This window comes from Parasteatoda tepidariorum, chromosome 1, assembly GCF_043381705.1.
Source record: "Parasteatoda tepidariorum isolate YZ-2023 chromosome 1, CAS_Ptep_4.0, whole genome shotgun sequence".
Classification (NCBI taxonomy): domain Eukaryota; kingdom Metazoa; phylum Arthropoda; class Arachnida; order Araneae; family Theridiidae; genus Parasteatoda; species Parasteatoda tepidariorum.
In genome coordinates, this window is record NC_092204.1 from 19257548 (window position 1) to 19280534 (window position 22987).

The 22987-nt window shown below is 29.9% G+C and overlaps 1 protein-coding gene across 4 annotated transcripts in view; it reads right to left on the reverse strand.

The window, feature by feature from the left end:
- The window catches only part of LOC107436825 (uncharacterized), a 217196-nt gene that overhangs the window by 62421 nt on the left and 131788 nt on the right, over nt 1-22987 (reverse strand). For 3 of the 4 annotated variants that reach the window (XM_043039220.2, XM_043039221.2, XM_043039222.2), the window contains 2 exons: nt 20324-20408; nt 2045-2275 (listed from right to left, as the gene is read on the reverse strand). In XM_043039220.2, coding sequence (XP_042895154.1) covers nt 2045-2275; nt 20324-20408 — 316 coding nt within the window. Of the gene's footprint in view, nt 1-2044; nt 2276-18115; nt 18276-20323; nt 20409-22987 lie in introns of those variants that run through there. The other variant, XM_021145066.3, reaches the window with a different exon arrangement.

Sequence of the window (22987 nt, forward strand, 5' to 3'; positions counted from 1 at the left end):
TAATTCGTTAAACCTATTAGAAATGTGCTATAGTATAAAATCTTAAGATAAAATTTCTAAAACTGATATCTCTTTAAAAAGGTTAAAATTTTGGCTATAATTAAGTCTATTAAAAATTGAAATAAGTGAATTGCAATGGAAAAACCTGCATAAACAAATAAATTCTAGTAAAACAAATAAAGTCGTGATATAAATCAAAAATCGTCAAATAAATTCGTAATATATAAATTCGTGAAAAAAAGCGCTTTCGACAAAATACTAAAATAGAGATCTATCGACAAAGACTACTCATTCTGCCTAGCTTATGCTCTCATTGGTTATTTCAGTTTCCGTTTTTAAAAGCGCTATATGTTGAGCCATCTCAGCTAGATTTGGCATGCGACATTTTTAACGGCAATCATTGGTCGATTTTCAAGCGTTGCCATTCGGGGAGTTGTAATGAGGCTTTTTTTTGTCGCCGTGTAAGAGAAATATATATATAGATTTCTCCAGTAAAATAAATTAATAATGAGAATTGAATAACTTTTCATCTAATGATCGGAATTTTACTCACTAAATAACTATCTACATAGAACAAGAGAATTTGAAATACATTCATCAATTAATTATTTCTAACAATATCATCTAAAATACAATAGAGAACACTCATACGTAGTTCTAAAATATTGGTAGGAAAAATTGAAAATTCTTAAAAATTAAAAGTTAACTCTGTGTTTAATGTTTTGAGTACATCTCTAAGTGTAATGTGTAATCTCTAAGTGTAATGTAACTAAACTTAAATTATCCGGATAAATGGGAATAGACATGGTCAAGAAAATTTAAATAGAAAAAAAATAATGTTATGATTGAGTTTTATTGTGCAACAAAAATCTCAATCTAAACAATAGAACTTCCTGAATGCAACAGGACCACAATTATTCGAATTAATCGTGACTAAACCATATCTAGATAATCACATATCCGCAAAACTGACTAGAACTTTTCAGTTTTATAACAGCGAAAACAATATTATTCACATTTTAGCCATGTTTTTTCTTCATGGTTTTGTATTAGATAATAGCCGTTTACTGCTAAATACAGCAGGGGTCAAAAAAACAGCAAGGATCGTAAATTAATTGACAAGCGAAGAAAAAACAAAAACGCTATTCATAGACCGAATAGAACATTGATTATTTTCAAATCCCTAGTAAAGTGGAATGAAAAAAAAAAGAAATCCAGTTAGTCAGAGGACACTTAGAGGTGTTTGAAATAATCGCATTTCCACTCTTTCTTGTTTCCTCCGGAAATCAAATGAGTTTCAATATTTTCAGTCCCGCCTTCCTTAATGATGGTTCGTTTAATTTCGATAGTGTTTTTGTTTTAAGCGTATTAATTTACCTATCATAATACGTTTATTCCTTCTCTTTGTTATCAAAAAGGATTTCAAAAATACATATTAAGGGCGGTCATTACAAAACACCCCTTATAACTCACGAAAGCTATCAGTTGTTTTGATATTCTACAGCCACACATTACGTTCACTTTCTATAATTTTAATGAAGCAATAAGAATAATCCGAGATATGGACGCATAGTGTTCGTATAAATCGGAGCTTTAACGCATATAAAAGAGTACGTATTATAAAACGTGTTGTTGTCGTGTGCCATTAAGGGAAGGGGGGTAAGCTTCTTGTTTTTAAGTGGCGCCATCTATGGATAAGAATTCTACTTCTGCCACACACATACGTCGAATACAGTTTTACAGGAAGAACACATTCACACACCATCCTTCCATCCGCAAATAGTTAATTTGACCTGAACCAGAGCACGAGTAATCTCCGATCCAGTACCCCAAAGGTATTGATTTGTTATGGGAACTCGGAAAACTTTGTGACCCCGACAAATTTAGCTTTCAACAGTCACCATCACGGGGAGTCTTCGACTGGTGGGAACCGAACTTACGACCACTTACACATAAGCCCAACGCCCTACCAACGAGGCTATCCCGGCCCTGCAAAACGTGTTTTAAAAGCAATTAAAACTTATAACTATGCATGTGAGCTCACCTCTTCTGGTTGTGTTTCAATCTCTTTGAGCAAGCTGAACTTCCTGTCATAGACACATCTATGCAGCTGCCTGTCCAGCATCTGGAAGTTGTCCAGGGACCTTCTGATCTGCCAACTCTTTCCGTTGCTGGACACCTGAACGCAGAACTCTGGTTGCTGCTGCTGAACGCCGGCACTGTTATTGTTTTTCGATCCCTCTATCCGAACTTCATCTCCATCGCACAATCCCACCTGCAACGAAAGAAAAAAAATTGTGTCATTTCCTGGGTAATACATTCCATTATGCATTATGCATAGTTTCTTTTTCCCGTGATGAGCCATATGATATCCGCGCCATTTGCATGGATTTAAATATCAGCTTCCACAAATATGAGGCAGAGCACGAGACCGTCAAAAGTAAAGGAACACGTGTTCGTTAATCATCAGTAATGCTCGTTAGTAGCTTTATTTGCGTAATTTACAAAGTATCATAGACTATAGAATACATGACATTAACTGTTTTTAATTAGTTTTGATTGCCAAACCACATAGAAACAGTCAAATAACTTAACTTAATAACTTAATTATCCATTTGAAATTTCATTATTGACATGATAAGTTTGATTTACAAGGATTTTGTCTATCACTATATACAGGGTGCGTAGCCAAATTATTCAGCAAAAAATAAGCACCTTTTAAGCACTTTTCAAGCACTCAAAAAATATTTTTTCCCACTTTAAAAAAAATGTCATAATTTAGGCAGGGTTGGAAAGTTTTTGACAATTGACGGTTTTATCTTGTTTTAACCGTCATGTCAAAAAAAAAAACCTTTCGGCACCGTTTCTGACAATTGTCAAAAATAATGAAATTTTGAATCATGTAAAACGAATGACGTTTTCGTACGCAACGTACTGACAATACGCCGAAATAGATTGGGGTTGAATTAATTGTGAAAACGTTGAATAGAACAATGTGAACTATGTCTTTTTGCATAATTCGAAGCGAAAATCAACATGGTAAAGGAAAAATCTCATTTTGAAAAAGGGTAAATTAAGCACTTTTTAAAAGCACCCAATGAAAAAAGTACTTTTAAGGGCCTTTAAAAAACGAAAATCGAAAATAAGCACTTTTTAAAAACGCTACGCACCCTGATATATAATCAAGTTAAAAAAACTAATACATTAGAACTGAAACGAGGTTTGAAAAATTTAAAAAGTGTTAGAAATAAAATAAAAAAGAGACTTATGAAAATATATTAATATTCCCGACACGTATATCCAAATATATGCATCTAGTTGCGACGTCATATGGTTAGTACTTTTAATTTTACACTGAAAGTAAATAAAGAGAAATTGATAAATTTTTTATCACAATATTGATACCATTTTAAATTTTTTAGAGGACCTTACGAACCCTGCTGTGAATCTGGCAATGAAGTTCTAAAGTTAGTGTGTCTACCGTTCACGAAAATTCTTTAATCCAAATTCGACGATTTTTCAAGGAATTTTGAGATAATAAATTTTTAAAACTTGAATCTGATATTGAGGAATAGGAATTAGCTTTTAAAAAAAATTGTAATTAACAGATCCACTAAAAAGACTTTTGGAGATGATAGACACTTTTGAAAAATTAAACGAATACTGGAAAGTGCTGGAAAAATTAAACAAATTATGGCTAGTTCATTTGTAATTTTGTTACAACTTAAAACAATGTAAGGCGTTATTATTTACTGGTTGGCATATATGTGTATACACATCACAGACTATCAGTCAAACGTAATATACGAACAATAATAAACAAATATATTCTTAAAAATAAACGTTAAATAATGTAATATCTATTTTCATAATAAATAATATTTTTTTTTAAAGTTTGACAATTAATATAAAAGTTAAAGAGTGGTAGAATTATGTGAACTTTCACACAAAACCCATGTTCTTTCGGATTCAAAAAATGAGATTAAGTCAGGTTTGTCTGAAACTTTTTGGTGGTTTCAACCTTCATTTGCTTAACATATAAGTGAAAAAATGAGATCACAGTAATTTATGTTAGCACTGAGCGAGGTGGAAGAAATAAGCGAATTAAGCAGCCGTGGACTTTCTCAGAAAAAAAAACAATAAAATACAGATCTGGCGGAAAATAGTGCTATAGTTTCCATTTTCGGTCGAAATTTTTTTTTTTCTTCAGAAATGCAACACTTAGTAACTGAAATAATTTCCATGGTAACAAATAACGAAATAAAAATAAGACATTTAAGTGGAGACCAACACTGAAAAACATCGATATTTAATTACCATGCATTTTTACATTTAATTACCACCTGTATGCATTTTTTATTTTATTAAAAAAAACTCATGAAAACATTTTAAACAACTTTTTACCAAGCTAAGCTCTGTTAAAATAAAAAATTAGCTGCCATTGAAAAAAAAAATCCATTACAAAAAACGTTAACTAAACTGGAAATCTATACTCTGTTGCAAGTTAAGAAAAAACCATTAGAGTCTGTTTGCATTTTAGTGCAAGCTAAATGGATGGCAAGCTCCAAGCGCGAATGAATATCAACATCGCCAACTCTTGAAAGGACGTAGTGTGGCCTTCTTTTTGCTTTTAAAACATAGCACGAATTAAATATCTGTCCTACGAGTTTAACTTTTAAAGCTTTTATATTGTTTTGATAGCATAATTATAAAATTTGATAGCTAAATAAAACAGAACTATATGCCGTCGCGGATGATTACTAAAATCCTATACCGCAATGGTATTTTCAAAACTTGCAACGGAGTATACTGCCTATTAATAACTGCAGAGTACTAACGTGTAAAATGATACCCCGGATTGGATTGATGGATGAGCAAGTCATAAAACACATTACTCAAAAGAAATTTCAAAATTCAAAATATGCACTTTATTAGTTTTTATAACAAAAGAAAAAGACCTCCATAAAAAAGCAATAATTTAAATCATATCTATTCGCCATATATTCTCAAAAGTGGCAACAATCATCAAAGAATTTACTGGTTTACCTGCAAGACTTCCAACTCAAATTGCGATAAGCAATAAAATCACAATAAAAAAAGTCTTTAATGTGAATCAAATGTATTATTTCTTCCAGGGAATTAAATCTCTTTTTCCGAAGGACATCTTTTCATAAAAAATAATAATACATTTATTGTGGGGGATGGAGTAAGTTACTTCCAAATGACATGGACTTGAACTTACTCCTACGCTTATTCCAAATTCTAAGTTTAAAAAGACAAACAATGCCCGGTTTAATAGATATCTCTTTTTTTTCTGTATGACTGAAGTAATTTGAAAAATATTTTTCATTAAACCCGAAGCAATTTCTGACGAAATATAATAAAAGAATGAAAGATTTTTTTTAAAATGCATTCTTAACCCTAATGAAGTGAAAATTTCAGTTTGTTTTATGAGTTTTATTTTTACATTGGTTTTTTTTAGCTATTTAATCATTTTTTTCAAGTTTTAAACCCGATTGTAATTTTTTTCAATTTTTTTTCGTATTATAGAAATGATTTTACTCCATTTCTCACAAAAGATTTTTTTCACAAAAATAAATCTTTCTAAATCAAAAATAATCTAAAAATTATTTGAAAATAAAATTAGCATTGAAATTTTATTTGTTGGTTCGTTTGAATTTATTTTTCAAGAGAAAAAAAATTAAGGTGACTTAGACAAATGAGCAAAGAATTCAGGGCAGTACCAATTTTTATACTATTTTATGGTAACAAAAAATGTGAGAATTTTGGAAAAGTTTCTGAAGAGTTTAATGCGTGGTAGTTATAAGCCTCAAATTTAATAATATTTTAGGTGTCACAGAGAATTAGTGTAAAAGAAAAAGTCTATTCAGTATTCCTAGAAAAAATTAGTAGTAGAGGATCCAAATATCCATGACTCCCACAACCAACAGATCTTAAAGGACGTGTATAGTAAAAAAAAGTCTATTCAGTATTCCAAGAGAAAATTAGTAGCAGAGGATCCAAATATCCATGACTCCCACAACCAACAGATCTTAAAGGACGTGTATAGTAAAAAAAAAGTCTATTCAGTATTCCTAGAGAAAATTAGTAGTAGAGGATCCAAATATCCATGACTCCCACAACCAACAGATCTTAAAGGACGTGTATAGTAAAAAAAAAGTCTATTCAGTATTCCTAAAGAAAATTAGTAGCAGAGGATCCAAATATCCATGACTCCCACAACCAACAGATCTTAAAGGACGTGTATAGTAAAAAAAAAAATGTCTATCCAGTTTTCCTAGAGAAAATTAGTAGCAGAGGATCCAAATATCCATGACTCCCACAACCAACAGATCTTAAAGGACGTGTATAGTTAAAAAAATTTTTATCCAGTATTCCTAGAGAAAATTAGTAGCAGAGGATCCAAATATCCATAACTTCCACAACCAACAGATCTTAAAGGACGTGTATAGTAAAAAAAAAATGTCTATCCAGTATTCCTAGAGAAAATTAACAGCTAAAATGAGAAAAAAATAAATTCTTTAAATCCTAGCTACAGATTTTGCACTGTCTTAATTTATTAAGACAATTTATGAATTATCAGATCTAATTTAATTCATCGGACAAATTTATCAATTACTATTAATGAAATCTATTGATTTTTCGAATCGCAGAAAAAGTTCTGCATTAAATATTTAAAAAAACTTTAAATTATAAACAAAACTGACTTTATATAGTGTCCTTCATATAAATATATGTAAGCGATCGTAAATCCAGTATAAAAGGTCACGAAATTGAAATGTATGACACATAAAATATATTTTTTTTAAATGAAAAAAAAAAACGAAAGATATATTTCTTATACGATGAATAACAGCTAAAGAGTTCTGAGATAAATTCTTATAAATCTAAAAGATGTATGTTTCTGCTCCATTACAGACACTTCTGTTAAGCAANAGTAGCAGAGGATCCAAATATCCATGACTCCCACAACCAACAGATCTTAAAGGACGTGTATAGTAAAAAAAAAGTCTATTCAGTATTCCTAGAGAAAATTAGCAGCAGAGGATCCAAATATCCATGACTCCCACAACCAACAGATCTTAAAGGACGTCTATAGTTAAAAAAAAATGTCGATCCAGTGTTCCTAGAGAAAATTAGTAGCAGAGGATCCAAATATCCACGACTCCTACAACCAACAGATCCTAAAGGACGTGTATAGTAAAAAAAAATATCTATTCAGTATTCCTAGAGAAAATTAGTAGCAGAGGATCCAAATATCCATGACTCCCACAACCAACAGATCTTAAAGGACGTGTATAGTTAAAAAAAAATGTCTATCCAGTATTCCTAGAGAAAATTAGTAGCAGAGGATCCAAATATCCATGACTCCCACAACCAACAGATCTTAAAGGACGTGTATAGTTAAAAAAAATGTCTATCCAGTATTCCTAGAGAAAATTAGTAGCAGAGGATCCAATTATCCATGACACCCACTACCAACAGATCTTAAAGGACGTGCATAGTAAAAAAAATGTCTATGCAGTATTCCTAGAGAAAATTAACAGCTAAAATTAGAAAAAAATAAATTCTTTAAATCCTAGCTACAGATTTTGCACTGTCTTAATTTATCAAGACAATTTATGAATTATCAGATCTAATTTAATTCATCGGACAAATTTATCAATTACTATTAATGAAATCTATTGATTTTTCGAATCGCAGAAAAAGTTCTGCATTAAATATTTAAAAAAACTTTAAATTATAAACAAAACTGACTTTATATAGTGTCCTTCATATAAATATATGTAAGCGATCGTAAATCCAGTATAAAAGGTCACGAAATTGAAATGTATGACACATAAAATATATATTTTTAAAATGAAAAAAAAAACGAAAGATATATTTCTTATACGATGAATAAGAGCTAAAGAGTTCTGAGATAAATTCTTATAAATCTAAAAGATGTATGTTTCTGCTCCATTACAGACACTTCTGTTAAGCAACCTAACAAGACTTTCTTCTTTTTAGGTTTGTCCAGTTTGACAATAATTCTACCATGACAAATGACACACGCGTAGCTATAAACTATACTGCGATAGAGATATCTTTATTTTTTTTTCATCTGAAAAAGATGACTTTGATTGAAATTGTTCTGACAAGCATAAATAAATATGCATTTTATTTGAATGTGATAAATAAGTAAGGATTGTTGAAATAAAAATGATAAATCTGGTTTAGATTTTCGTCCCGAATCAGAAATGCGAGCACCAAAAACATTAAACGATATATCACGCTCTTCATTTATTTTTCCTAGATAGCGATCATAAGAATCGTTACTACCCAAGTAGCAGAGAATCATACATTTTATGTCAAAAGCACGTATATTTCACCTTTAAATAAAAATATCAGCATTTTATTCGAATGTGATTAATAAGAAAGGATTGTTAAAATAAAAATGATAAATTTGGTTCAGATTTTCGTGCCGATTCAGAAATGCAAGCACCAAAAACATTAAACGATATACCACGCTCTTCATTTATTTTTCCTAGATAGAGATTATAAAAATCGTTACTACTCAAGTAGCAGAGAACCATCAATTTTACGTCAAAAATACGTATATTTCACCTTTAAATAAAAATATCAGCATTTTATTTGAATGTGATTAATAAGAAAATTTTGTTAAAATAAGAATGATAAATCTGATTTAGATTTACGTCCCGAATCAGAAATGAGAGCTCTAAAAACTATATATCACGCTCTTCATTTATTTTTCCTAGATAACGATCATAAGAATCGTTAATACCCAAGTAGCAGAGAACCATACATTTTACGTCAAAAGCACGTATATTTCACCTTTAAATAAAAACATCAGCATTTTATTTGAATGTGATTAATAAGAAAGGATTGTTAAAATAAAAATGATAAATCTGATTTAGATTTTCACCCTGAATCAGAAATGAGAGCTCTAAAAACATTAAACGATATATCACGCTCTTCATTTATTCTTCCTAGATAGCGATCATAAGAATCGTTACTACCCAAGTAGCAGAGAACCATACATTTTATGTCAAAAGCACGTATATTTCACCTTCAAATTTTGCTAAGCATTCGCAAAATTTAAGTAAAACTGAAACGCCAAAAATTAGTTAGCCAAAATAAGTAAAATTTTACATAAACAAATTCGTTTCTTTAACGAATATTTTACCATTGATATTTTTCATATAATATTTACGTTGATATTTTTATATAATATTTACGGCAACAACACGTCAAAGTTTACATAATTTGAAACGTCAAATTATGGAAGAAATTGGTTATCCAAAAAAACAGAAAATTTTCGCAAATAAATTAGAACCGAAATTTACCGAACTATAAACGATAAATTTGCTTTGTCAATAATACGTAAAATATCCAGAACCATTTTTACTAAATTTGAAAAGTATAAATATTCTTTCGTCAATCTTTCGTAAAATATACGAAAGCAATCTAACCGAAGGGTAGTAAATAAAATCCATTCTGTTAATATTACATATAATATAACAAAGCTGTTTTACCTAATATCTTAATGGTAAAATTATTCCGTCAATATTACGTAAAATTTATGTATAAAGTGCATTGAATTAACCAATTTCCCAAAAATTTACGTTTAATTTACACATCCTGCTTCATTGCTACATGGGTATATAGTAAGATATGTAAATTTTATATTCGACTGTGGAATGTACCATCCGAACACGAAAATACCAGCATCTCGTCTCGTTTATACTTTTATTTTGACATGTAGTTAGTCAAGAGAATAAAATTTCTCCCATTCAGCCAAACTCTCTTAATTAATTTTTTTTATTTTAATTATTTTTAAATAACGGTCATTGAACAGCCGACCCAAGTTCGAGTTTACGACAACTAATGTCCGTAAACTTGTAATTTTGAACAAAACCCAGAAGGCAAGGGAACTCCAGGATTCAATCTTATGAGAAATTTGCCTTCCGGGAGGACTATTTGATAGAACTAACCCGCATTTGCGATACATGGAGAAGAAAACCACAAAAACCTCCAACGACAGAACGACGGCAAGGATATTCTATCCCATGATCCGTCTACCACTGAGGATGTTTTACGTCAGCACTGTGGTCGGTATAATATTTTTTTACATAAATTTACAATATCATTTTGGGAGATTTTTTTATAGAAATATAATAATTATAAATGCGGAAATAATTCTTATTTTTATTTTAAATTTACTTATTTTACGCCTATTTTTAATACAGTGTAGAATTTTATTTAAATATAATAAAATATTACATTTGCAGGATTACAGAAAACAATATATTTGAATTTATTTTCTAGTAAAAGACGTATATCTATAATTATTTTCTTTAGAGAGACCATTAAGTCAAAATTTCTTTATATCAACCCTCTATATAAAAAGTATAAATTTCATTCATTTTCCAGAAGTTCGAAAAGATATTTTAAAACTCCAAAAAGGTTTCCAAGCCACAATATATCAAACCACTAAATGTCAACCGGCGAAAATCGATTCTGATCTAAATGTCAGGTTTCGTAACTCACAGAGAAATCGAATTTATTTCTCGCTTTAGAGTTTAAATTGCTAGATTTAAAGCTGCTGCTCATGAAATACGAAAGAATAGATATCTAGTTTCCCTCAGTGTTTGGCGACTTGTGTGTTTTATAAGGGGAGTTGTCATAAATTATTCAAACCCGATTAAATCAAGCTCCGATTAATTCAAACGATTAAAATCAATAATGATATTGCGGAACAATATTGTATAAAACAAAATTAAGCTGTTAATTCTTAGAAAACCTTGCATTCTTTTCATTCGACACAGAGTGACATTATAAGAAAAGAATTAAATATGCATAGTTAATGTTGATCCATAAACCAAACAGAAGAAAATGCAGTTATCTTTTCTTTTTTTCAACACATGGAATTGTAAAGGAATGATACAAAGAAAATACGCATGACCTTGTAACTCATTCGACCATGTATTTCTTTGAAGAAAAAAAAAATAATTATGTTTACAACTGGATATTATGCATAGGAACAGAGTTCAGATCCATACTTCACGGTCTGTCTATTGTTTTGAAACATAATCAAAACTCACTCGCCATAAAAAAAAATGCAAAAAATTCTTTTCTTTTCGCTTTTTTTATTTGCAGCGAGTTCTTTCACAATATCTTAAGCCAGGGAAAATAGTAATTTCTTGAGAGGGTGGGCCAAAATAATCTCATATGCCAAAATGAGACAATTGGCCAGAAAGACGAGGTTAACAAGTCGAATTCGAATATTACTTCTGATACTTATTTCTCACATACAAGCACTATATACATATATATATATATATATATAGCATAATAAATAAATACAAAAAGAAAAGAAAGAAAAACACAAAGAAAATTAAGAAAAAAAATAAGTTTTATTTACTGCGCATAAGCTGCAAACAAATAGAACTCATAAAATAAGTTCAAAATGTAGAGAAAACACTCCTTTTTGCGGATATAATCGTGTGAGTTGATGAAAAGATAATTTTATTTTCCGGATTTTTATTTATTTTTTTCATCTTTTTTTCGGATTCCCCCTCCCCCTCCGGTTTCTTGCTTTTTATTATTTTTCTTTTCCCCCTATTTTCATTGTTCTGTAATTTTTTCCGTGTTTTCTCCACATTTTGAACTTATATCTACATCATCTCTTCACACTATTGTATTGATATATTTTACTTTAGCTATATTGATACAATATTAGGAAGCACTCCTTTTTGCGGATTTAATCGCGTGAGCTGATGAGGAGATTATATCTTTTCATTATTTTGTTTTTCCGCTTATTAATAATTTATTTTCAAACAAATGTTTTTGAAGAAAACATTTTCTTTTAATAATTTTTCTTCCTCTCATTTCATTAATCTTTATTATCTTCCATGTTTTCTTTATATTTTTAACTTTACGACTGCTAATGTTCTACTCTGTAGCCTTGTAATTTTGAACCCAATCCAGAAGACAATGGAGCTCCTAGATCAAGTATTGGGAGAAATTTGCCTTTGTCGAGGACTTTTTGATGGAACTAACCAGCATTTGCGTTACATGGAGAGGAAAACCACGAAAACCTCCCACTTTTAGCCTGGTGACAACGGGACTCTAACCCTTGATCCGTATACCACTGATGATATTTCATATCAGCACTGTGGTCGGTGCGAGCCAGGTGCGGAATTCGTATGGACCAGCCATCGCTGGGTTTCGAACCCACCTCATCTCATTGGAAGGCGAACACTCTACTACCTGAGCCATCACGGCTCTGACAAACTAATAAATAAATAAAAAGAAACAAGCAGCAAAAAAAAAAAACTCACATTATTTCTTTAAAAAAAAAGAAAAAGTAAAAACATACTAACCTCTAATTTAATTATAGAACACACATCCAGTAATATATAATTTCGAGCCAAAATTATTTCCTCATCTGGACATGAATTTTACTTTAATTCTAGTTATTTAAATAATATAAAAATAATACAATTAAGTTCTCTTTGCTATTTGCCTTTTACAGAAAATAAAATCATAAATAATAAGCAACACTTGTTCTTCCTTTAAGTGTCAGATCAAATCGTAAAACGCCTTCTTTTATTTTCAGTTCCCATAAATATAACAATTTGTCATGGTATTTTAAACTATAAAAGAAGAAAAAAACTCCAACGCAATGAAGAAAAAAAAAGTAAGCCAATCGTGCTTCTCTCAATCGTATTGGTATAGACGCCCAACCATTAAAGCAATTTCACTGGGTCACTATAGATGAGAAATTGCAATACCTCAATTTCCCTCTCTGTTACTTTTAACGGAAATTCTGTCAAAATTTGGCAAGGGGATGAGGTGATATGAAGTAAAAAAGAAAAGAACAACAAAAAAGAAATTAGTTGGCAAGTTTCCTATCAAAAGAAACGATAAGTAGTAACATTTTCTGTAAACGAATTTCTTGCACACATCCATTTAAATTCTAACTGCCTTCAAAAGTAAAAAATTTAATTCTAATTAAACAAATGACCTATATATAGAATTTAAATATTTAACATTTTTAAAGTAATCTATGCTTTAATCCTTTCTAAAGCCGTGGTAAGTATACTTACCTCCAATTTTTAAATTCCACGTTAACTTTTCTACCATTTTTAATTTAGGTTTCCATTTGTTAATAACTTCAGCTTTCTTGAAGTGCGTTTGAATAAAATTTGCAACCATTTTTTAGTACAAGAAAACGTATAAAAGTTATAAAATGCATAATTCCTTCTGCAGTTTCTAGCATTTATAAAATTTATTTTATGAATAAAGAAAAATAAAAGTCAATAAGTTCCTAATAGATCGTGGTAAATATACTTACCACCAAAAAAAATTGCATTAAAATTTAAATTAATCTTTCATAAGCTAAATAAGTTTTTCTTTTTTTTATATCAATTACTATTCTTCTATGAATTTCAATTCCAAAAACTCCTTTAATTTACCTTTACTAGAAATGAATGGCCCACTAAAGGGTTAAAGTAAACTTATTATAACCATCATTGAACAGTCGATCCAATTTCGGTTTTACGACTACTAATGTTCAACTCCATAGCCCTGTAACTTTGAACCCAATCCAGAAGACAAGAGAATTTGCTGATCAAGTATTGGGAGAAACTCGCCTTCATGGAGGACTTTTTGATGGAACTAACCCGCATTTGCGTTACATGGAGAGGAAAATCACGAAAATCTCTCAAGATAAGCCTGACGGCAAGCGGACTATAACCTATGATCTGTCTACCACTGAGGATATTTTATGTCAGCACTGTGGTCGGTGCGAGTCGGGTGCGGAATTTGTATCGATCAGCCACGCCGGGATGCTAACCCGGCTCACCTCAATGGAAGGCGAACGCTCTATCCCCAGAGCCACCAAGCTCCATTTAGGTAAAACTAACAAAAATTTTGAAATGGATAAAAAAAATCTCAAAAAACTGAAAAAATCTAAAATATCTGAGTTTTCAATATATTTGTGTACAAAACATTGATTACCTGTATAATGAATTTAAAACATTTTTTCAATGAATACTAATTTTAACACCATTCAATAGCTCAATTTTATCTGCATTTCGAATTTTCAAAAATTATATGATGAAAACTATATGATAAGAACTTCGAATTTTCAAAAATGATATGATATCTCTATTTTATTTTTCCATTTAAGTCAAAAAATCATTCGAATCAATCTGACAACAGGTCAATTGCCCATTACTATGCTTCCTTCTATAGTTCAACGCACTAAATCCATCATTCAACGTTTTTAATTAGTGATGAAACGTGTTTCAAAATATTCAAAAACTGATGATAAAAAAAATGGGGTAATCAATCACATATGATCAAAACTAACAAAATTTTCTCATTTCTTTCTTTCAGCTTATTATTCAAAAGGAATGCTCGAAAGATATTTTTAAATTAATTACCTTGATATTAGTATTATCTTATAGTGGTCGTAACGTATGGTAGTAAAATGTTTAAATTGAGAAATTAAATATTAATAGAATAAAAGTCTACCAATTTTTACTTTTTTGGCACATGTTCCATCATTTTTTTAAAACTTTTTTAGCGCTATTATTTTAATGTATCAACATCATATATTTATCATATAAGCACAAAGTATAAGGCACAACTAAGATTTGTAAAATTGCTCATATTAATAGTCGATAAAATAATCCTGCCAATTTTTTATCTTCTCGAGGATGATTCTTCCAAATGGCAGTAAAAATTAAATTTCATATAGTCAATTCTGGAATATATATTTTTTAACTTGCGAATGTTTAAACGCACTTCGTATGGTTATCATATTTTGCATGTATGTTTAATTTATTTAAATGCAGTGGCGGTCAATATCATTTTAAATTTATAACCCAAGAAATAAATACAAAGCATATATTTTACTACCACTTGTAAGTGGTAGTAAAATATATGACTTGTATTTATTTCTTGGATTATAAATTAAATAAGCAAAATGAAATTTTTCGCAAAATAAGTCATAGTTGCCAACTATGCATTAAAACGAAATTTAAGTCCAAAAAATTATTAAAGCTTAGTGTAGTCTTTTTACAGTCATAAATTATCGTCATGGCAAGGATACAAAAATAATGTGTAGCGTGTTCTAATTACTGTTTTATAAAAATTCTAATAGTTTTTTTTTTTTTTTAAATGCTGCTTTAGCTCCTTACCATTGGGTAAACATCTCAAATAGTGCAAGGTGTAACAAAAGAAGTAAAGCATTAGCATTTGAAATAAAAAGATATTTCTTTATATCAACAGCAATTCATAGGAATATTATTCAGACAAAGTTCGTTTTAGTGCCTGATTTAATATATCGTTTTATCTTAATAACTTAAAATATCGTCTGCACTAATAACTTGCATATTTGAAGACACCCCCTTGCAAGGCATTAAGATTGAGTCCCGGAATGTGAATATTCGATCAAAAGTTATTCACAGGGCGATCCATATATATATACATATTTTTTGGGGGCGCACTATACAGAGTTGCCAACATTCCCTGCTTTGTGAGAAAAAACTTTTTTAGGGGCAGCCTAATAAATTTAGTTAAGTAATTATGTTTCCCCACAACAAGAAAAATTATTCAAAGTCACATTATAAATACCAATTCGTCTTAACTTTGCTGGTAAAAGTATTTTCTTCAATGGAAGAAAATTCTTCAAGCTTTAGTCTTTATTTCTGTTTCGCTCTTTGAAATCTTCTATAGAATGAGAAGCATTTGGCATTCCTAAATATTCCTGCGCTGGTGAAGGACTCTGCTCTTAATTTTTTTTTTCCATTGTCACATTTTCTAAATACTTAACACCAGTATCTCCGTTTGCAAGTTGGCTTTATTTTTTTTAAATGAAACAGAAAGAGGTTTTCGTAAGCTGGCACATCACTTCATCTTGTTTTCATGCTGATATTTTGCCAGTATCTCCTTGCCATTATGGCACTAGGTTTGATGAAGATGTAGTAGTGATTTTTTTGACACAGCTTTACGACTCTAACCAATTACGGGCCGACGTTTCCATGAAATGTTATTATAAAATACAAATTAGTAACTCAATAATTTTATTCTTGAAATTTATCTTAGAGAAGTAAGACATTTCGTGCTTGCATAATATATCCCGGAATTCAATCTGTTTCATATTTAATGAAGTGGTAGATTATTAAATTCTAAAATTTTTTCTTTCGACAACTATAAAAAATGTTTGACGGGAAAATAATAAAAAAAATATCACTATGTGTAATTTTTTTATGCAGTGGTAAACAAGATCAGTTTTTCTTTAAGTTAAACAATACAGCAAGAACCATATCCAGGGTATGAAATTTTTTTTAAAGTGAGATAGGTCTAGATGTTTTAAGCATTCAATAAATATTCTATTTAAAGGAAATATATATGAGTGCAAAAAATAACTTGGGAATAGTTTCCTAGTTCACAAATGAAAGATAAATAAAAGCCTTTTTAGTAGTCTTTAAAAAGCTTAGCATTTATTTAATTTTTCCAGGTTGTGTAAATCCTGCTTATCTTACGACTGCGGTATTTCAATAGCTTAAAAAAGTATTTTTTCTATTGGAAGCACTTTTTCCAGAAATATTTTTCCTAGTGGATTTTTCTAGAGGCCAAAAAGCATTTTTTCTAGTGAAATGAATTAATGTTTTAATAAATTAGAATCAATTTAATTTTATCCACAACTATATATAATTCATTTATACGATATATAAAAAGTCACATCGAGAAATGGTCATGCTCAGAAGTCTTGATGAAGGCTTTATAAGAATTATAAGATTAATTCTAAGAAAGATTATAAGAATTCTATTTGCTTTAATATTTACGGAAATAATAAGAATCAATTAAATTCAATAAATTAGAATTAATTGAAATTTGCCCACTACTATATATAATTAATTTAAATCGATATATAAACAGTCACATCGAGAAATGGTCATGCTCAGAAGTCTTGACGAAGGCTTTATAAGAATTATAAGATTAAGAAAGATTATAAGAATTATATTTGCTTTAATATTTTTGGTTTCAATTTTAAACTGCTGACAGATACATTTCGCAAAAACTGAAAATTCGGAGAATGTGGTTTAAATATACATTTAGGGATACCACTTGAAAATATTTCCTCACAAAGCGAATTAAGTTGGTTGTGTGTATATCACTGATAATAAATAACTATAGATCTGAAATAAAGAGATTGCGATTTTTAAACATCAAGCGGAAACAAACATAAAAAATAAGAACTTACTCTTAAATTTAAATGCGTAATCACTTTTTTTCGTCCGGGAACATTTTACATGTCAACAAAATGTTGCCATTTTTGCTGCAGTAATCCTAAATAGTTTTTTGTATGTTCTATTTGTTACTTTGTGTAATTAATGCATTAGAAATAAGATCATATAGACCTAAACTACTACGGATTCTCGGTAGTTTCAGAAAATATTTTTCATATTCGTAGCAAAGGCAATGTATTTATATTTTAATAAATTACAGTTCAAAGAATTTACTCCACCTCTAAACGCAAGTAATTTAAACACATATATAAATAAGATCATACAGACCTAAACTACTACGGATTCTCGGTAGTTTCAGAAAATATTTTTCGTAATAACAGCAAGCACAACGTATTATTATTATAAAAAATTAGAATTAAAAGAATTTGCTCCACCACTAATCGCAAGTAATTTAAACATATATATAAATAAGATCATATAGACGAGTGCTTAAGTTCGTAAATTCTTTTAATTAATTTACATAAAAATCTGTTTCAAAAAATTTTGCCCTAATTTAGTACCACTGAAAAAAAAATTCGCAGCAGCCTCAAATACTTGGAATATTTCAAATATAAATAAAAACTTAAATTTTTGGTTAGTCATTTGAATTTCGAGATTTTTAAAAATATAAATCAAAAAAATCAAAATAAAATCAAAAAAATATAAATCAATCAAAAAAATTTAAACTTTTTTAAAATAAATTACACAGAATTCAAAAATAATAACAGATCTCTATTCACAAAACGAACACTGAATTAACATAACTATTTTCATTTTTTAAATCATACCTGCTACTAAACTTCAAGAATGAAATATGAGATGTAGATAATATAAACATAAATCCATAGATAGCAACAAAACAACTCAGTTTGAACTTGAAAAGTCGTCCATCAACGCCACACGCAGCATAGCTCTATGTAACCTGAACCGCGAATGAACTCTGGAGAACGACTGAACACAATCCACTTCGAGATTTTCTTTTCGAATGGAAGAACTTTCGAACACGGAGAAGAACGCGAAAAGAAATAATAAAGAAAGCAAAACAACACGCACTTACTAAAACTACTAAAAAAAATACTTCCTTCTCGGGTTTCTGAACTCGCTCACGTTTTGAATCTACACCCCTTTCCACCCCTGCCTACCTATTTCTTTTTTTGTTCGTCGGGGGAGTGAGTGCGGCGCACGAGCGCGCGAACTTTGTCAAAAGAGTAAAATCGTAATTCGGTCAGAAAAGATGGCAAAGATACGTGACTTTGTCAGATTTCATTTTAAGGATTTTTTTCCTTTTCTAGAAGACAATGTTTGTGACCTTTATGTCCATCTTACAATAAAATAACATAATGGCATACATACGTGAATTGTGCTTAAATTTACTAATCCATCAAAAAACTGCGTTTGTTAACTCAGGTTGCCTAGCGCAAAAGTTCCCAAATAGAGTTCCGTGGAAGGGGTTCCACAAGTTAGCACATTGTATAACCAGTGATAAATTTTGAAGCCCCTGATTAAATTTAGATACAGCCAATAATTAATAATTTATTTAATCTCTCAGTAGCCTTTATGAAATTATTTCAAGTAGAATACCAATGAAATGGAAATTGCATTTTTTAAAAGGAAATATAATATTTCTAACAAAAATATATCTAATAACCATTTTAACAGCATTTTCCCCTTCGAAGTAAACTATAATTAGTCTTATTTTATTCATTCATGTTTAGATACCATAAACAAAATGATAAGCAGACTAGATATGGAACAAGGACAGCAAATTCAAGTGTCGGAATTAAAACCTAATTTAATATTATTAATGATAAAAGGATGAAAAATCTTCATCATTCGAATTAAATATTTTAAAAGTAGTTTTTATAGGTTATAAGGTTCACAATTACAGTAGGGAACCGATTATCCGGAACGATCGGGACCATCGCTATTCCGGATAACTGATTTTTCCGGTTTTCTGAATCGCTACAAAAAGCCGTTTTTTTTATTGTTAAACCCAACTAAAAAAATTAATTTTTGGAAATAATCTTAAAAAGAAGAAAAAACGATGAAGTAATACACTAATGATTATTTCCAAAATGATGGTAAGGTAAACATCTTTCAAAAAAGAAAGAAAAATCCAAAAATCTTACGAGGAAAAAAAAATTTTTAAAAATGGCGGGAAAATTTACTGAATTTCGTTCTGGTTTTTTGGTTTTCCGGTTTTCTGATTTCCGGATAACGGGTTCTGTACTGTACTTTAATGAACTTTATTTATTAAGTCGGAGTACCACCGAAAAATTCGTCATATGACTTCAGCGTTGCTACTTTCGATTGATTATTTTCGTCTAAGCTTGAAAAACGCGCCATACAATATTGTCAGATTTGTAGAGTTTACAATATAATGCGTTCCTTTAATTTAAATATCAGCGAAACAAACAACAAATGAATTTGGAAAACTCCGCAAGCATTCAATGATGTTAACCAAATTTTTTGGATTATAATTATGGATATTTTGCACTAATATGGCCAAACAAGGGATAACACTCAAAACATGTCAAACATTACCATTTATTTATGCTGTGAAATTAATTTTCTTAAATTTGTTTAAAGCTCACGACTTGTTAAACTTTATAAATTACAGATAACTCTAATGAATGGTAAAATAAAGCGTTAATTTAAGCGCTTATCATAATAATAACACTGCTTAGAACATTAAGCCTGTTTACACATCGCCTCGCAAGCATAACATAAGCGGAGAGATACACCGGAAATATTCTAAATTTCTTCCGGTTTTAGGAACCTTGTTATTGTTTATATTCAGTCAACCATCCATATCTAGAAAGAGCGATTTTCATTGGAGAAAAAAAAAATTTTTTTTTTTTGAATTTTCGAAGGAAGAATAGGATCCTATAAAAAGTTTGGGAAGACATATTGAGGCTTGTATAATGTCAAGAAACTGATTAATAAAGTGTAATAGCAAACTATATGTATTTTTCAATGAATTATAATTAACTTACAGTGATTGGTCCAAGTTCAACATGGTCATAATGAAAATGTGCACATTCATCTAGCTTAGGAAATCTACTTGAACCGTCAGAATTCCTGTAAAGAACATCATGTTAATCGAAACAATAATAAAAATAATTAAGCTTGTTTGATACAGAAAAACAAAATATGAGTAAAACAACAGTTAAAAAAAAAAGAATAATAATAATTAAGCTTGTTGAACACTAAAAAAAATATGAGTAAAACAACAGTAAAAAAAATCTATCTATATGTATTTCTCTTACACGGCGAGAAAAAAAAAGCCTCTTTACAACTCCCCGAATGGCAACGCTAGAAAATCGACCAATGAGTGCAGATAAGAATGTCACATGCCAAATCTAGCTGAGGTGGCTCAACATATAGCGCTTTTAAAAACGAAAACTAAAATAACCAAAGAGAGCATTCTCACCAAATGTGATCTCTTCCAAAATTCACCCTATCAGCTGCGGCAATCTCATACTATTAAGCTAGGCAGAAGTGAGTACTCTTTGTCGATTGATCTCTATTTTATTATTTCGTCGAAAGCGCTTTTTTTCACGAATTTATATATTACGAATCAATTAGACGATTTTTGATTTATATCACGAATTTATTTGTTTTATTATTGTTATTAGTTATTCATTGAAAAATGAGTCTCAGTCGTACTGTTACGCTTTAAGATTTTATTCTATAGCACATTTCTAATAGGTTTAACGAATTACATGTCATTTATTTGAATTCAAATTCATTTTAATGACTTAGTATTTACTAAAAAGATGTAATTTTTTTTTAAAAAAAAAACCTTGTTATATGGATTTAAATGACTGTTTTGAATTCTTAGAATTTTGTGCATTTGCAATGTACCTAAGTTAGTAGCGAGCGAAGTGAGCTTGGTTTGCGAAGCAAACCATATAAGATTGCGTAGCAATTTTCTGGAGCTGGCGAGCGTTAGTGAGCAAGGAGCGCAGCGCACTAGTAAATAATAATAATTATGCTTGTTTAATACGGAAAAACAAAATATGTGTAAAACAACAGTTAAAAAAAGAATAATAATAATAATTAATCTTGTTTAATACTGAAAAACAAAATATAAGTAAAACAACAGTTAAAAAAATAATAAAAATAACTAAACTTAGTATTGAAAAACAAAATATAAGAAAAACTACAGTTGAAAATAATAATAAATATAATTAAGCTTATTTAATGCTGAAAAACAAAATATCAGTAAAACAACAGTTAAAAGAATAAATAATAAATAAAAAACTGCTGATAAATTATGCAAGTATCAGCCAGAAAAAATAGAAACTTATATTATGATCCTGAATTCCAATTGAAATTTTCGCCCTAGTTCTAAGGATGTGGAAATTTCGAAATTCTATTTAACAATAATTCGTTATTGTCAGACTTTTATTGTCATGATGCTGAGATAAATCAAGTATTTTAGCTAGTCTAAAAATGATCGAAATTACGATTACAGGATTCTCTCCCCCACCGACTCGAAAGCAAGTAAGGAAAGAGAAATAAAATTATTAAAATTCTATTCCGACACTTTCTTTTTTTTTATAAAAATGATAGCTGCTGCAACGCTACTAACTTAGGAGCTTTATCAGTTATCAGAATATCAAAAATGTTAACATGCACAAAAAGCGTAAAATTTATTATTATCTTGAGTTAGAAGATTAAATATTTTAATATGTATTGAAACATTCCTTCGATTTAAAAATAATTCAATAGTTATTAAAAAAAAGAACAAAAAGGAAATGTGAAAAAAAGCATAGTTTCTGATATTAAATACAGTCTTCTTCGTTTTAACTATAAAATGCACCATAAAATTTCATCGTTTTACATCTTCATAATCCAACTCCATTTTAGATTCAATTTATATTCTAGTTTTAACACTTTAACAACCAAGAGTGATGGTGAGACAGCTAAGCAATATTGATGAACAATTTTGATTTATGTACCCTCAGGACATTATGTAAGGCCAATAATTGTTATACGCGGGGACATTTTTGCATTTTAAAACAGCCTCAATAAATCTTCGACTCACAGTTCTGGGAGGGGGAAAAAAATTTCATATTGATCGATCATTTTCAATCGACAAGACAAAGGCGGGGTTTTAAATGAAGAAAGTTTCCCGCTACACGTTATGCAGATTAAATAAGACAATGCTTCCTCTGTCCTGTGATTAGTTGTCACCATGGTAACAGCTTGGTAATTTCATAAGGTTGAATTAAGATTTCAATAAGTCAAATTTGTGGAGGCATGTGACAAAGAAAATTATACACGCTAGAGATATTACTAGAGTAGTAGTAGTATTGATGATAAATATCCAGGCATATTTAAGGCAAAATTTTTTTAAGTTTAATCTAATTCTGACATAAAAAAAAAATTTATAACCAGGGACGTGACTCACCCGGGAAAGAGAATTCGGAATCACCCGGAATTTTGATAGTAAAACCATTCCGCTGGTTCAAAGTTAAAACGACACTTCTGCACTCACTTCTCATGTTATTTGAATGAGAAGTGAGTGCAGAAGTGTCGTTTTAACTTTGAACCAGCGATTTGATTTCTAGGGTGTTGTAAAGAGGAATTATATATGAAAAGAGGACACAAAATATAAAAAATCATCCACAAAAAGGCAATGATACTTTTTA